Raw genomic sequence first — 15,638 nt, 5'->3', positions numbered from 1 at the left:
GGAGATAAATTAATTATAGGAAAACATTTTGATTGACCCATTACCCCATAAAGATCTAAGCTTACGACACAAACTCTCACGACAATCAATGTCGACGTATGCATGCCAAGTATAGGCCAGTCCGTCTGCCTCTGAACACAGAGAATGACTGACATTATTTCTTATGTCACTGTCATGTGTTCAAGCTGTGAACTCACGTCGAAAATCTGTCCACCAAACCAATTAATATTTAACTCTTTAGAAATCCCAGGCTGGCGCCAGGTCAGCCACCTTTATCGGGAAACCAATGGAACATGTCCCCTGTTGAAGAATCTGCATGATTAGATATGGTGCTAGCCTATGGCCAAAGTGTACCGATTGTTTTTAAACAGTTGCCTCTACAAAAACATACTCGCCATTAGGAAGCGACTTCCAAATGAAACGCGATTTCTCATGTTAGGAAAAAATGACAAATGTGACGTCGAGCATTCTCGCCTCGAGTGGATCACCAAAACCCCTCAACGCGCGTGCACTGGGGCTTCCACATCTTTGACACTCTGGCGCACGCGCGCCAGCAGCGCGCAAACACACTGGCTGCACAGACTTGCTTTCAACAGTGGAGGGGCTTTACAACGAACGAAGCACACAGACAGCGCGTGTGCATCCAGACTGACGCCTTGGCTGGGACCACGACAACAAATGTCAACAACCTATATGCTACGCTGTCTGGAAAAAACACCGCATTCGTGTCAATGGCTCGGTTTTGAAATCCTTTGAAAATTATTGGTTTGGGGAAGAGGAGACGAAGGACTGATAACGTGTGTGCGAGCGAGAGAGAGAGGGGACGAAAGAGGGGGAGCGATTCAGCGTAAGAGGCAGAGGTGAAAGGAGACCGCTGCGATGATGGAACTTACAATGGAGAATATCGGGAACCTCCACGGTGTCTCGCACGGACACCAAACGGAGGACCTGATGAACTCTCCCCACGGCCGCCAGTCGTCACATAGGATGGTATCGCACGGCCGCTCGATGGTCTCCAGCATGGCTTCTATTTTGGAAGGGGCTGGAGACTATCGCACCGACCACACATTGTCTGGTCCTTTACACCCGGCCATGACCATGTCCTGTGACTCCGGGATGAGCCTGAGCAGCACCTATACCACGCTAACGCCGCTGCAGCACCTGCCGCCCATCTCAACAGTCTCCGAGAAATTTCACCACCATCCCCACCCACACGCCCACCACCACCCGGCCCATCAGCGTCTGGCCGCCGGTAACGTTAGCGGCAGCTTTACCCTGATGCGGGACGACCGTAGCTTAGCATCTATGAGCAATCTTTACAGTCACTACCCCAAAGACATGTCCGGCATGGGACAGCCGTTATCTCCGTTGTCCAACGGGCTCGGCTCTTTGCACAACTCCCAGCAGACTCTCTCGGCCTACGGTCCCGGGACCCATCTCTCCAACGACAAGATGCTGCCCACGGGGGGCTTCGAGAGCCACGCAGCGATGCTGTCGCGGAGCGAGGACCACCTTGCTCGGGGTTTAGGGGGGCATGGTGCAGGCATCATGACCTCTCTCAACGGGATTCACCACCACAGCCACCCTCACTCTCAGGCCAACGGCTCCATGCTGTCCGACCGGGACAGGCAGTCTGGCGGGGGCGGGCAGGGAGGGGGTCCGGGCCAGGTGGAAGAGATCAACACCAAAGAGGTGGCACAGCGCATTACGGCAGAGCTGAAGAGGTACAGCATCCCACAGGCCATATTCGCCCAGAGAATCTTGTGTAGGTCGCAGGGAACGCTTTCGGACCTGCTCCGGAACCCCAAGCCATGGAGTAAACTCAAGTCCGGGCGGGAAACATTTCGGAGGATGTGGAAATGGTTGCAAGAACCCGAGTTCCAGCGGATGTCAGCACTCAGGCTAGCAGGTAAGAAAAAGTTGCTCATTGATGGTGTAAACATTGGGGCTAATTGGGGAAAAGTTGGCATGCTAATCTATCCAAATCTCTCTCTCTCTCTCTCTCTCTCTCTCTCTCTCTCTCTCTCTCTCTCTCTCTCTCTCTCTCTCTCTCTGACACACACACTCTGTCTCTCTCTCTCTGTCTCTCTGACACACACACACACACACACACACACACACACACACACACACACACACACACACACACACACACACACACACACACACACACACACACACACACACCATGTGCATTTTAAATACACATAAAACACTGTGTTGATGTTTTGGATACATTATTTCCTGATACCTACTTTGTGTTTTGTGTTGTGTTGAGTCATTGAGCAGTGCTGTTATTGTGTGCTTTGGGCTATTGTGTCTGGGGTTATTTTGGATTTTGGTGGTGTGGAACCCAGTGCCTATCTCTGGTGGTAATGTGCAGATGGACAGTAATTTGACAAAATAATTAACAGTAATTCAAATAATTAGCAGATAAATGTGTGACATATTTCTTAAATGCAAAGCTGCACATTAATGACAACAATGGTTGCATTTTGCAAGAACAAGTAGGCCTATAGCCTACTTTATGTAGCCTACACGTTTACTCATAAATTACAATATTCCAGTTTTAGGAAGCTGAGTAAAACTCATTTTGCATGAATTATACCATTATAGCCTATCCCCATTACACACACACCATTGTGTGTGTGTGTGTGTGTGTGTGTGTGTGTGTGTGTGTGTGTGTGTGTGTGTGTGTGTGTGTGTGTGTGTGTGTGTGTGTGTGTGGTGGGGTGTTTGTGTGTGTGTATGTGTGGACGTGCGTGTGTGGGCCCAAGAAGCCTCTGCTTTAGCATTGTCTTTGTGTCTTTAAAAAAAATTGGGCCTATGGCCTAAACACACACACACACACGCACACACACACACACACACACACACACACACACACACACACACACACACACACACACACACACACACACACACACACACACACACACACACACACACACACACGAATCAGTTTTCTACGTTAAATACACCTCCACTGACACACAAAGCGCTACCAAACGTCAGTCCTGGCTTGCGTTTGTCGTATATCAGCGGAGGGTTCAATTAACAGGGGCACACTGGCATATTTTAGTTCCAGTCAATGCCCTATTGAAAAGCACTTAATGGAATGTAAATTGTTCCTTTACACATTTACAGGTGTTCTGGTAAATAAGGATTTGAACACTCCACAATTGTCTCTTTAAGTGCCATTGGTGTTAAAGCTAATTGGGCCTGTGGATTTTATACCTGCCTCTCTATAGTAAAATCAAGAATCCTTTAGGTGGAAACTGTGCACTCTGCAAATAGAGTTAGCATGGATACATGGCATTTGTCTTCGAGTGGAATAGCCATAGTGTTTTGTTGTTTGCTGAATGCATCTCAGTGCATAAGAAAGAATCTATTTTTGGCTATATTTTGGCAAAATGCATGGGTTGCCTGGTTGTTGCTAAAATAACAAAAGTAAAAAAACAAAAGTACTATTGTTATTGATATTATTATTTTGATTTGCATTGTTATCATTATTATTGCTGTTATTATTATTGTTGCTGCTGTACTGTTGGTATTATTATTTACTATTTTATGATTTTATTATTTTATTATTATTTAGGCTATTCTCTTTTGTTGCTATTATTGTGTTTAGTTATTTTGAGAATTATTTCCAAAGGGACTTAATGCTGCTCATTTTGTTGTGTCCATGCGCAGGACTTCACCACAGCATGGGCTGTCAGGTGTTACTAGCTGAAATCTGGGCAAAATTACTAATGGCTGAAATATGCAAATGTGGTGAACAACATTTTACTTATTGCATTTAAATTTGCTATTATTCCCCTGCGGGAGCACGGCTCTGTGCAGGGTGATTGGGGGAGAGAGGATTCAGGGAGAAAGAGAAAGAGAGCCTGGCAATACTCAGTCGGCCTCATCAATCAATACATTCAAATTACTATTCCAAATTCATCACAGTCACACAAATCAATATGGTCGCTTTGCTTGGCTAATGCGAAAACGCTGCTAGTTGTATGCAAACGCTATTGTTCCCTCGCATTTAAGGCGGTAAAGTCTGTCCATGTTTGGGACATTTACTTTTTTCCGAGGCTGTTACCTGTCCATTGCGCTGTCCATGGTGCTGAAGCTGAGATGCTTTGATAAATTGAATCGTGAATCGTGTTGGTGTTCTAAATAAGATGGAGGATTTTGTGTGGAAGCAGAGCTTGTGTGGATATTTGGTAGCCCCCCCCCCCCCGCCCCCAGCAGTATCAGATATAGGCCATATACTCATGTATTTCTATCCTTGTGCAATTTGGCCACTCACACAGTAGCGACCAAATAACGACGTCCAAATGTCCTTATCAAGCGACCTGGCAATTACCAGTCATCAAACAAAGGGAGGAAAGAAGACGTGGCCTAATTTTGATAGGCTGTATAGGTGTGCGTCGTGAACATATGTACGCACGCCTAAAAAAAGGCGTGAGGGAGGCAGTTAAAGATTGCATTAACGATGAGAAACAATTCGTCTTTGCATGTGTGCTGAATTCCGCACTCCATCTCAATGTATTTGGTCGGGTCAATAGAGCAGTGATCGATAAAGATAGCCAGTGCATCTATCAATTATTCCGGCTCAGCACTCTCTCCCATTGGACTCTGTCGGAGGGCTTCTGGGGGTGGGGGCCAAGGGAACCGGGCGAGACTATGATGGCGAAAACCTCCACCGCACACCTTTTTTTGGTCTCTCCATTGTAATGATGTTACAGTAGATTTATCTGGCTCGTTGCTGAGACGTCCTTCGGAGAGGTCAGTTTCACACCCTGACTCCCAATTTTTCAGCAAATCTAGCCTATCTTCTCCAAAGGCAATATTGCAGAGGTTGGGACGGCGCTCACAGCCTATACAGAATGCTAAATGTCTAGAAAGATGCACATAGCCTACACGCTGCATATCAATGTAGGACCTCTACAGAGAAATCTGCGGCGCCTCGGAGCTCATGGGAAATCAGGCATCATACACAAGTCAGAGATAAATTCTGTTTCATGGTGGATGCAAGCACCCTTTCATACCACAGCCTACTGTATCTGTTGTGGCCGCTGTTCCAATTTAGCTCCAATATATTATGGATAGGCACATTCATTATTAATCATGGATGCAACTATATCATCTATTACTCGAGAACACCAGAACGTCATCCATGTATAACAGTCTGGAGTTTAATAACCAAACCAATTGGAAGCCTATGGTTGGCTGTGATTTCCTTCTCTTCTCACATGTGTGACCTCAGTATTCTTCACCCTTTGAAACACCGAGAAAGTACATAAAAAAACATGTAGGCCTAACTCATTAACATTTTGAGTAATGCGGAGCTGTGCAGATTGTAGAGATAAAACTTGGTATATCCCGAGGATAATGGAAAACATGCTTTGTGGAAGGTGGGGAAGGGAGGGTGGGATGCAGACGGGGAATGTGATCGATAGCCACTTTAATAATTGATACTTGGACGTGGGCTATAGGGAGAGGGGTTTGAACCATGCGGTTGCGCAGCCACTGTTCGGTAACCAAAGTTAAAATTCGTGGTAAATACTGAGATAATGGCTCGGGTGGAGGCAGAGTGTGCGGCAGACCACATTGTCTAACCTCAGATTAAACGCCTCAAAAACAAGAGGTCGGTCAGGTTGTGTGGATGTGAGCACCCAACCAGCCACGGCGAGGCATAATGCATAAGTCATGCAGACATGCTCTTACACACCTATGGTCGGGCCAGCGCGGACGCGCTTAGGTGCCTGAGTGCCGTAGTTTATGTGACCAAGTTACAAAATAGGCCTACGTCTCCATCAAATGTAGGCTGGCTTGAATCCGTATCGATTTCCATTCCCCACCCCCAACCCCTTCTCACCCCTCCCAGATCGCTTGAACCGAGCCAAACAATCCAGCGCGCCTGCCTGCCCGCCCCTCCCCCTGCTATTCACTGGAACACATTTTTATCCATGAACTGCCCACCTTCATAAAACATGCCTACTACTGTAGAATGCATAACACAAAGGAAGCCGCAGCGGCCGATGTAAAGCTTGGCATGCAACTCTCCAGAGCGAGTGGTCAAAACACAGCACGGCGCCGCCTTCTTCCCCGTCTATTTCACAAAAACTACCCAATGTGCAAAGCAACATGCTTTAATGCAGGTCTATGTATCCCTATTTTGCCACCCTTGCGACAGTGGAGAGCAATCATGAGCACATTCCACACACATCGTCGCTGCCTCAGTTCTGCATAAAATACTGTCTGTTCCATTTCCAATGATCAATTCTTCTGCTCCCTTCGCTCCCTAGCCAAACTCGATCGATAGAGGCGAATGACCTTTAAATCAAATTGCTAAGAGACCCAACTGCTCACGAGGTATGCGTCAAGGGGTTAAATTACATTACGTCACCAATTTAAACATGGCTTTTCATCGCGCCTTTGGCTGGCAGATGCATCTTGTAGCCTTTATACAAATATGTAAACAAATAATCATTTCGCTAAACCTTTCCGAATGATGTTGGTGCATGTAGTTGTATTGCGTAAAAATCTGGAGCAATAGCCTAGTCTATATGTTTTCATGCTATGACACCTTGCTGACTGCACTCCTTCCATCCACAGAGAGTGCAAAAACAGGGACACACACATACATATCACCACCTGTCAATCACCCTGCAGCCTTTAGATTGATTGATAGATAACCACTACACCCAGCAGCGTTATGCTTGAGCCAACCTAGAAAAAATGCAGTGCGCAAAGTGTTGCATAGGCCTACATTGCAGGGGTAGCGCATGGAAAGAAGATCTGTGAATGTAAACTGAGCCTATCTAAATAAATCAGAATTGTTTCAAGGATAGTTCCACATTTTCCTTTTTGTGTGATAATTGAAACAGAACACCTCACTGCATTACAATTTACCACCAGCGGATGGCGCTCCAACATAGTGTCACTCACTGTACAGCCTTTGAGCTCTACTGAAAGTTTGTGTGCAGCAACTATAATGGTCATGTCTTCTAAACCTTTTCTCGAGATAAATGGGTGATGGCCACACATCCTACTTGGCTAAACTGGGTTCAAAGGACAAAGACGATGAAATTATCCGAAATCATGTTAATTGACCCGTGCGCACGTCTCCAAGCGTTCCTTTTTGTCGTGGCTTTACCCTTTAAAGAATCGATACATATTGATAAAACGTGCTCCTCTATGATATTTACCGAGGGTAGGATCTTTGCTTATTTTCGGGTCGCTTCATATAGGCTAGCCTATGGGAACATAGGTAGGCCTACACGGCTGGAGAGATATAAGAAAATATATATTCATTATGCTACCTGCACCGTCAACTTGAAAGGTTAAGCAGAACAACAAAATACGTTTATTAGCCTAAGTTGTATTCATTTGAATATCTAGCCTAGGTAGGTGATTTAGGGAAGTTAGTAAACGGCATTGCTTGTTACTCAAATATTTCATAGAAGAGGAATAGAGGCTTTAGGAAAGTCAGGCACGGGAGACGTTTCATTATAATTGCTTTTCATCAGTAAGCCCTCATCCACTGCGTTCGCTGTTCCTTTGGGTGGTGCTGAAATTTGGCCTGGGCACGCGGGCACTTGGCGCCATGTTCGTGGCAACTGATCGTCTAGTCTACTGAGGATGTTTAGGATGCATATTAAATTAAAGCGAGCTGCTTGACTCATCAATTTAGCCTAGATGCACTGAGCCACAGGTGTGTGTGTGTGTGTGTGTGTGTGTGTGTGTGTGTGTGTGTGTGTGTGTGTGTGTGTGTGTGTGTGTGTGTGTGTGTGTGTGTGTGTGTGTGTGTGTGTGTGTGTGTGTGTGTCCGGGACACAATTTTTACTTAGCCTATAACAAGAGGGGCATATCATAGGATTTGTCCTGAATACAGTTGAAAAAACGTTAGAACAGCATTGTTCGTAAAATAATATCTAGGCTATCAATTTTAAGAATTAAGATGCACATTTTATCTAATATATCATTGATTATTTAATCAGCGCGTAATGTGCATATGCATGAATCAATACGCTGCATTAATTGCTTTTTGGAAGGCTTTCTGCGCAGTCATCGACCAATAATAGAACCAGTTCATTCCCGTGCTGGAGGCTTGAAGGCTGCGAGGCCGTGTGTGTGTGTTGTCCGAAAATATCACATTTTGTCAAATATGACAAAAAAAGATAGGGTGGTAAATTTTCGGTGACAGGTGAAGATATTAAATACTATATTCTTAGTATTTTTACAGATATGTTTTTACAGAGATCTTTTGCGTAGACTTTTTCCCACAGCAATCCATAAAAGGTGGAGAATTAATTAATACTACAGAGTTAGTAGCAGAAAAAATGGCGAACTGACTTTGATTTATATAATTTTATTGTCTTCCTTTAAAAATAATTTATAGGCCTACTTATGTGTATTTTGGCATTAATTATTTTAATGCATTTATATCTTACTGGGAACGACAGGTGTTCAGTTTTCTCGCTTAGGCTACTACACTTCATGATGCCCAACTTCCTATATCATGTGTTTTTGCATCCAACTTCTGACAATAGAGACATGCCACATCAGAGATCCCAATGTTGTGGTCATTTAGGCTATAGGCCTAACCTACAAACAATGACAAAATATTTTCTGAAGCATTGTATTTTGTCGTATCAGCAAATATTGCAATTATGGCACCAGTTTCTTTCAGGACATCACTAAATAAGCTAAGCTTCCATTTCCTAAATACCGGTTGACCTTAGAAGCCTTTGATGTGATGTGAATTTACATTTAATTTATGTTGCTAAACTGAGAGCGGTGTCATGGGCTACTTTCTCACCCTACCTCTTCAATGGCAGCCTTTCACGAGACAGGAAATAGGTCACGTGTCTGGAATACATCTCCCTTCAAGTCTGCATGACAATCATGGCGTTTCATTATCTACCCGAGAGAGGTTTTAGGTGTTGTCTTTTGTCCATCTCCCATCTCGGGGTTTTAGCTGACAAGTGCAGAATTAACTGTGCCGAAATCGACCTTTCGGACGATTAGCAGAAGCTGTTATGCTGATAAAAATGCGCTCGAGCCTATAAATCACAGCAAGGAAAAAGATCAAATCGATATGTTAAAACATGAACAATGGAAGAGTTATGTACTAAACTAAGTGAAGGCACTGGAGATATTGACCTAATAATAGGGATGACTGACTAGTGCTCTTAAGTAAGCTAAGCCAGATGTGGACCATTATTATCAAAAAGCAGTAGGCCTAATAGAGTGGGTCAGTTTTTGCCGTAGGAATTATGATTGAATGGACTATAACCTGGTGATAGACTCATGTAGGGCCTAGGCTATAAGAGGTTTAACCTGAAGAATTTGTAATATTTTCCCCAATGCCATCAAACAAGTTTAGCCCACGGTTCTTGGGCGAGGTTGATTTACTACCAGTTGACCATTAAAGCAGATGCCATACTTTATTGGCTATTTTGAAAAGCAGTGGAAATGCTTCGAACAATAGACACCACTTTTAAATGCACATTTGAAAAATATAGGCTACATCAGAGAGGTTGTTGTGTCTGCAGTCTTGAAAGAATATGGCATATATTAAAGGCCGTCGTGCTTTGTGTGTGAAGTTGTTCAAAAGGTCCTCAAAGTTGCATTCAAGGTTGCCTGAACTGAAGCAAGATTCAACTTGTATTCTCGCGCAGGCCTAGTTGAGTAGAGGAGCGTTGAGGATCAATAGGCCTATAAAGCGGGAGTTGTCTGTAAGCAGCTTATCTACATTGTTAAGTGAATTTTTAAGTTGTTAAGTGAATGCCTTTCGCTAAATAAACAGATAATTTAAACAAAAATCGGAAAAAAAATAAATGGTTTGTTGGATTTCGTGACTACTGTAAATTATAAACAGATACATATTAATTAGACACACACCTTGCACACAGTGGAGAGGGGAACCGTGCCAGCGTTAGCCGGTGCGTCTTTGGCTGGCAAGGCACTATGATCCAGTGCTGAGAGGTAAATAGCGGGCTTGACTGAACGTTTCTCACTTGCGGCGGGCCCGGGCTCTGCGGGGGAGTCATACCGCACCCAATTTCAGATCACCCCCTCCCTCTCCATCCAGCAGCACCATCGATCCCCGGCAGACTGGTTGGCTGCACGGTGCGGTTGGGTATTGATCCCCGGCCTCCCCAACCCCCTTTTACTTCCCTCCATTGGAAAACACACACACACACACACACACACACACACACACACACACACACACACACACACACACACACACACACACACACAGAGAGAGAGAGAGAGAGAGAGAGAGAGAGAGAGAGAGAGAGAGCACAGCTCAGCTTGCCAAGGCAACTTTCACACGGTTTATTTATTTATTTATTTTAATTTATTTGAAGTTGCTGCGGTGAAAACAATATGGGATTTTTAATCGGTCAACCAGTAAAACGAAAATTCATAATGGAAAACTGGTTCATAATAGAGAGTGATGATTAAAAATGAAACTGCACTAACTATGCATGAAGTAAATATATTATTATGAAGGGACAACATAGTTTAACATTTTGGATCACCTGACACACAAAGCCCATAAACAACATCGTGAAATATCTGTCTATGACGGACTTTGAAGTGTGAAGGACTTTTCTGGAGAAACTGCGCAGAGTGCTGACACGTTCAAGGAAATAGCCAGTATATTAGCACCAATTGTCCCCTATTACATTAATCAGCATTGAACTGAGGAGTAGTTAGAGACGGATGAACCTTTGAAGCCAACCGGTGGCCCACTACACGGCATGCAACAGCCAAGGACCGCTAGACACAAACACTCAATAGATTCATCATTTGTCTTCTCCCTCGGCCCAACCAAGTGGGTGTTGTAGATAGAGAAGTTTTACTTTTAGACAGGACATATTGAATTAGCTACTTGAGTAGTAAAACAACTTGATTTATACGTTGTTTGCCGGTTGGCAAAGTCGATACCAAGGTATGTCCATGCGTAAAATGAATGAATCACAATTAATTCCCTCCTTTAAAAAAACGCGTAAATGTCTTAAATGGAGTTGGTTTATATATAGGCCCTCATATAACATTGTCATGTTAAAGAAAATCACGTTTTCTTTCAGTGCAGCAACCAAAACTTATCGAGACGTCCTTCCTAATTTTAGTTACGCATTTATCCAGGCACGACGCACGGTCACAAAATCAACGTATTTTAAATACATATGTATCTACACTGGCAAATTGAAATAGGTTATCAAAGCCATTTAGATTTGCTTTGAAAAAATACATGCAATGCTTAAAATAGCATGAATAGTAGGCTACCAAGCAAAAAAAGGAAAATACATTATCTGCAGACAGAAATCAATGGGCTAAAATCTGCATGAAGCTCTTGGGATATGTATTTACGCACTGCTCCTCACGGCATTTTTGAAAAGCGTCAAACTTGTCGAGTCTATCCACATTCTTCCAAAATATAAATGAATCCTATTCACATTAAAGGTGTTTCCTGAAATATCATATTATATACTAGCACGAATAAACTCTGTTTATGAGAAGAGCAGACGGAGTGGCATTTAAGACCAGCGTGGACATTTCTTCGGCCTGGTTGAAGTGGCCATATACTGTCTACGGGCGGTGGCGCAAGAACTAGCTGAATTTGCTACTTTAATGTCGAGGTTTTTGATTAATTAAGCTCCTCCCCTGAACTTGAGTGCATTTTTGGTCTCTAGTTTCCCTTACTCCGTGATTGACGCCTGCCATCAAGACATTGGCGAAGCTTTTCGTGGGTCCAGTCTGACCTAGTCTACTGTTGGAGTATGAGTGCGTCCTCGTGTCCCATGACTAGCTGTGCACTGCAGCTGTAAAATCTGCAATGATTGATTTTCTTCCCTCCACCGCGCGCTTGGTTCAGTAATCAGGGCCCCTTCCTCACCGATCGATCGCTATTGATCACAAAAAAACCCAACGCTTGTAACCTCGGCAATAGGCAATAACGCCCAAAAACGGGGCGAGAGACACCTGCTGATTGGGCCTTGAAATAACAACAGGGATAGTGCAGGGTGCCATCCTGAAAGCTCTCCAAACTCAATTCAACTCCTCAAATTCACCTTGTGTCAATCATGTGCCAAAAAACAATGTACATTTCTTATTTTCCCACCCAAGTTGTTTACTATATAATTTTGGCAACATGGGCAGGTAACATCACTCCAAAGGGTAGCCTATGCCATTTTTAGACTGTTGGCAAAGTGAATATGCGCTGTGCACCACATAAATGTCCGGATCATGTGAAATGTTAGCATGATGGATATGGTAGCAGGTTAGATGACCATAGTAAGCAGATTTGACTGGAGCATGTGATCAATGACTTCAGACTCGCTGTAATCAGAAACAGAGCAGCACAAGCATTCTTTGGCTACACTTGCACACTCTATTTTTGCTCTTGCCCCCCCCCTAGAATCGCCAGTGCGCACACACACACACACACACACACACACACACACACACACACACACACACACACACACACACACACACACACACACACACACACACACACACACACACACACACACACACACACTTCATAATCTTTTATCTTCCCACCCATCCATCTCTCCCTCACTCTCTCCGAACCCCTCTCTGTCAGTCACACACACACACACACACACACACACACACACACACACACACACACACACACACACACACACACACACACACACACACACACACACACACACACAGAGAGAGAGAGAGAGAGAGAGAGAGAGAGAGAGAGAGAGAGAGAGAGATAGAGAGAGGGAGGGAGAGAGTTTCACACTGTGCATGTGTGTTGTTGTTTGGAGACGGTTGGGGTTGGCACTAGGGCAAAGACACCAAAGCAGTGGAAGTGGGAGTAATAACTGGATAAGACGGAATTGGTAAGATGGTTATAATAAGATGGTAATAATTGATAAGATGGATGTAATTCAGACAATTAGTAAAAGAACGGCAATGTCACTCATACAGTTAAGAGTGAAATTGCAACCCACATACATTCAACAGTTTAGCCTTCTCATTTCCTACCTCGGTAATAATCAACGTCAACCACATTACAATGCATTTCACCACCCCATCCAGCACCCAGTCAAGGTTAACACACACATGCAGCCTACACATTCCCTCAAAAGCCGCTCCACCTTACTCTGAGAAGTGCTGTGAGTAGGGAACTTTCTCTCTCTCTCTCTCTCTCTCTCTCTCTCTCTCTCTCTCTCTCTCTCTCTCTCTCTCTCTCTCTCTCTCTCTCTCTCCTTTTTTTGATAAAGGCGGTTAAAAATACCCAGGCTCTTAGCTCAATGGATAGACCTCCAGTGGCCTCTTGTTTGAAGTCGCAGACTGCAGACCCGCTGGAGGGGATTCAGGCCCTGGGTCCCGCTAGACAGCCAGCCGGGCCCCCGCCTCCCCGCCAAATCCTCCCAGCAGTCTGGGTCAATATCTCTCCCACTCACTCTCCCTTTCTCTCTCTTCTTGCCTTTCCCGACACCCTCCTCCTCCTCCCTTCTCACTCTCTCTCTCTCGCCTCTACTCCTCCCGATCCCCATCCACTCTGCTGATGCTGCTTACGCTCTCTCTTTCACATACACTCACATAAAGAAAGACATTCACACATGCATTGGCACACACACACACACACACACGAATACCCACATACCCGTACACATATTCTTGTATGTGTGAACTTAGACATGTGCTCACGCATACATGCACGCACGCGCACACACACACACACACATGTTCGCACGCGCACACAAACACACATAGGTTCTCACTTTCTCCTAATACGTACATGCTCTCTCTCTCACACACACACACACACACACACACACACACACACACACACACACACACACACACACACACACACACACACTAGTGTTTACCACCTCACTTTTGGGCAGTCACTCCATCTCCCAGTGCGAACTCAAACTGCATTAATATTGAATCAAACAGCGATGTCTCCAACCAAGCAGGCAGGCAGGCAGGCAGGCGGGTGAGTAGACTCACTGTGGACCGTCTCCTCACCCCTCGCCCTTGTACTGCCTTGCCCTTCTCTCTCTCCTTCTGTCTCTCTCTCTCTCTCCCTCTCTCTCCCTCTCTCTGACCCAGCCTCTCCAAGATGGGAGGAGTACTACTCACTCCTCCGGGACACTAGGGATGGATTAGACTTAAATCACATTTAATTCAAGGCCGTGCAAGGGAGCCAAAGTTGTTGTGTGGTGGGCTGGCGCACAGGATAATTTTATGTGCAACTAGATAGTACTCTACTCTGTCTTTATTACAGGCTACAAATCACTGGCTTCACTTTTTTTTCCTTTTCATTTTTTTTCACTTTTAGTCTGCCATTTTATTTTTACTCTCAGCACCCCTGTGTGCCTCACACTTCAGTTTTATATTCTGAATGTGAAATTAAATGTGTTTCTCCCCCCCATCTCCTCTTCTCTCTCTCTCTCTCTCTCTCTCCATCTACCTGTGTCCTGCCTCTCTCTCTCTCCCCTCTCCAATCACTGTACTTCATCCTTCTCTCTCTCTCTCTCTCTCTCTCTGTCTGTCCTCTTCCATCTCATCCTTCCTGTTCCTTCCTCTCTTTCTTTCCATCTCTCTCTCTTCCTGACTCTCTCCTTCCCTCTTCCTCTCTCTTCCTGCATCTTTCTCTACCTCCTTCTTTCCTTCCATCTCACCTTTCTGTTTCTTATCTCTCTCTCCCGCCCCTCCTCTCTTATCATCTCCATCTCTCTCTCATCATCTCCCTCCCTCTCTCTACTTCTCTCCACCCCTCTGTTTTTCTCTCTCCCTCCCCTCCTCTCTCATAATCTCTTTCTCTCTCATGTCTCTCTCTCCCCCTCATAATCTCCCTCACTCTCTCTACCTCTCTCTTCCCTCCTCTCTTGTCATCTCTCTCTCTCTCTCTCTCTCTCTCTCTCTCTCTCTCTCTCTCTCTCTCTCTCTCTCTCTCTCTCTCTCTCCCATGTCTCTCTCTCCCCTCATCACCTCCCCCTCTCTCTCTACCTCTCTCCACCCCACTATTTCCCTCTCTCCCTCCACCTCTATCCCTCCCTCCCTCTCTCCACCTCTCTCTTTCTCCCTCTCACCCTCCCTCCACAGCCTGCAAGCGGAAGGAGCAGGAGCAGCAGAAGGACCGCAACATGGCGCCCAAGAAGCAGCGGCTGGTCTTCACCGACCTGCAGCGCCGCACGCTCATCGCCATCTTCAAGGAGAACAAGCGGCCCTCCAAGGAGATGCAGATCACCATCGCCCAGCAGCTGGGCCTGGAGGTCAGCACCGTCAGCAACTTCTTCATGAACGCCCGGCGCCGCTGCATGGACCGCTGGCACGACGAGCACCACAGCGGCAGCCCCGGGCAGCCGGGCACCTCCGCCACCACCTTCTCCAAGGCCTGAGGGGCTGAGATGAGAGGAGATAGGAGAGGAGATGGAGAGGAGAGGGCGGTAGGGTTGGCACCGCTGAGATGATTCAAATCATTGCCATTTTTGCCAGTCAGTCAGTCCGTCCACTCAGTCAGGAGGAGGTGCTGTGGGTTAGCTATGACGTCGCTAGCTAGCTACTATAAGCGATTCCTCTCCAGCTCTTCAAGTCCTGTTCTGTCACACTTTTTCCCCATT

General features: G+C 45.4%; 1 protein-coding gene across 1 annotated transcript; it reads left to right on the top strand.

Moving 5' to 3' along the window:
- The first annotated feature begins 882 nt into the window (after positions 1-882).
- Positions 883-15,416, top strand: onecut3a (one cut homeobox 3a). The gene is made up of 2 exons (XM_063200205.1): positions 883-1,909; positions 15,121-15,416. The coding sequence occupies exons 1-2, from the start codon at positions 883-885 to the stop codon at positions 15,414-15,416; spliced, it is 1,323 nt and encodes a 440-aa protein (XP_063056275.1).
- Positions 15,417-15,638: the final 222 nt, after the last annotated feature.

The sequence above is a fragment of the Engraulis encrasicolus genome, chromosome 6 (genome assembly GCF_034702125.1).
Source record: "Engraulis encrasicolus isolate BLACKSEA-1 chromosome 6, IST_EnEncr_1.0, whole genome shotgun sequence".
In the NCBI taxonomy this organism is placed as follows: Eukaryota; Metazoa; Chordata; class Actinopteri; order Clupeiformes; family Engraulidae; genus Engraulis; species Engraulis encrasicolus.
The sequence above is the reverse complement of the archived record's forward strand: the minus strand, read 5'-3'. Positions and strand labels throughout refer to the sequence as shown.

What these genes read in the sequence shown, in the direction of transcription:
- onecut3a (XM_063200205.1), top strand. Translation starts at nt 883, where the DNA reads ATGGAACTTACAATGGAGAATATCGGGAACCTCCACGGTGTCTCGCAC. An exon ending in GTCAGCACTCAGGCTAGCAG is followed by an intron (nt 1,910 to 15,120) that starts GTAAGAAAAAGT and finishes CTCCCTCCACAG; the next exon opens with CCTGCAAGCGGAAGGAGCAG.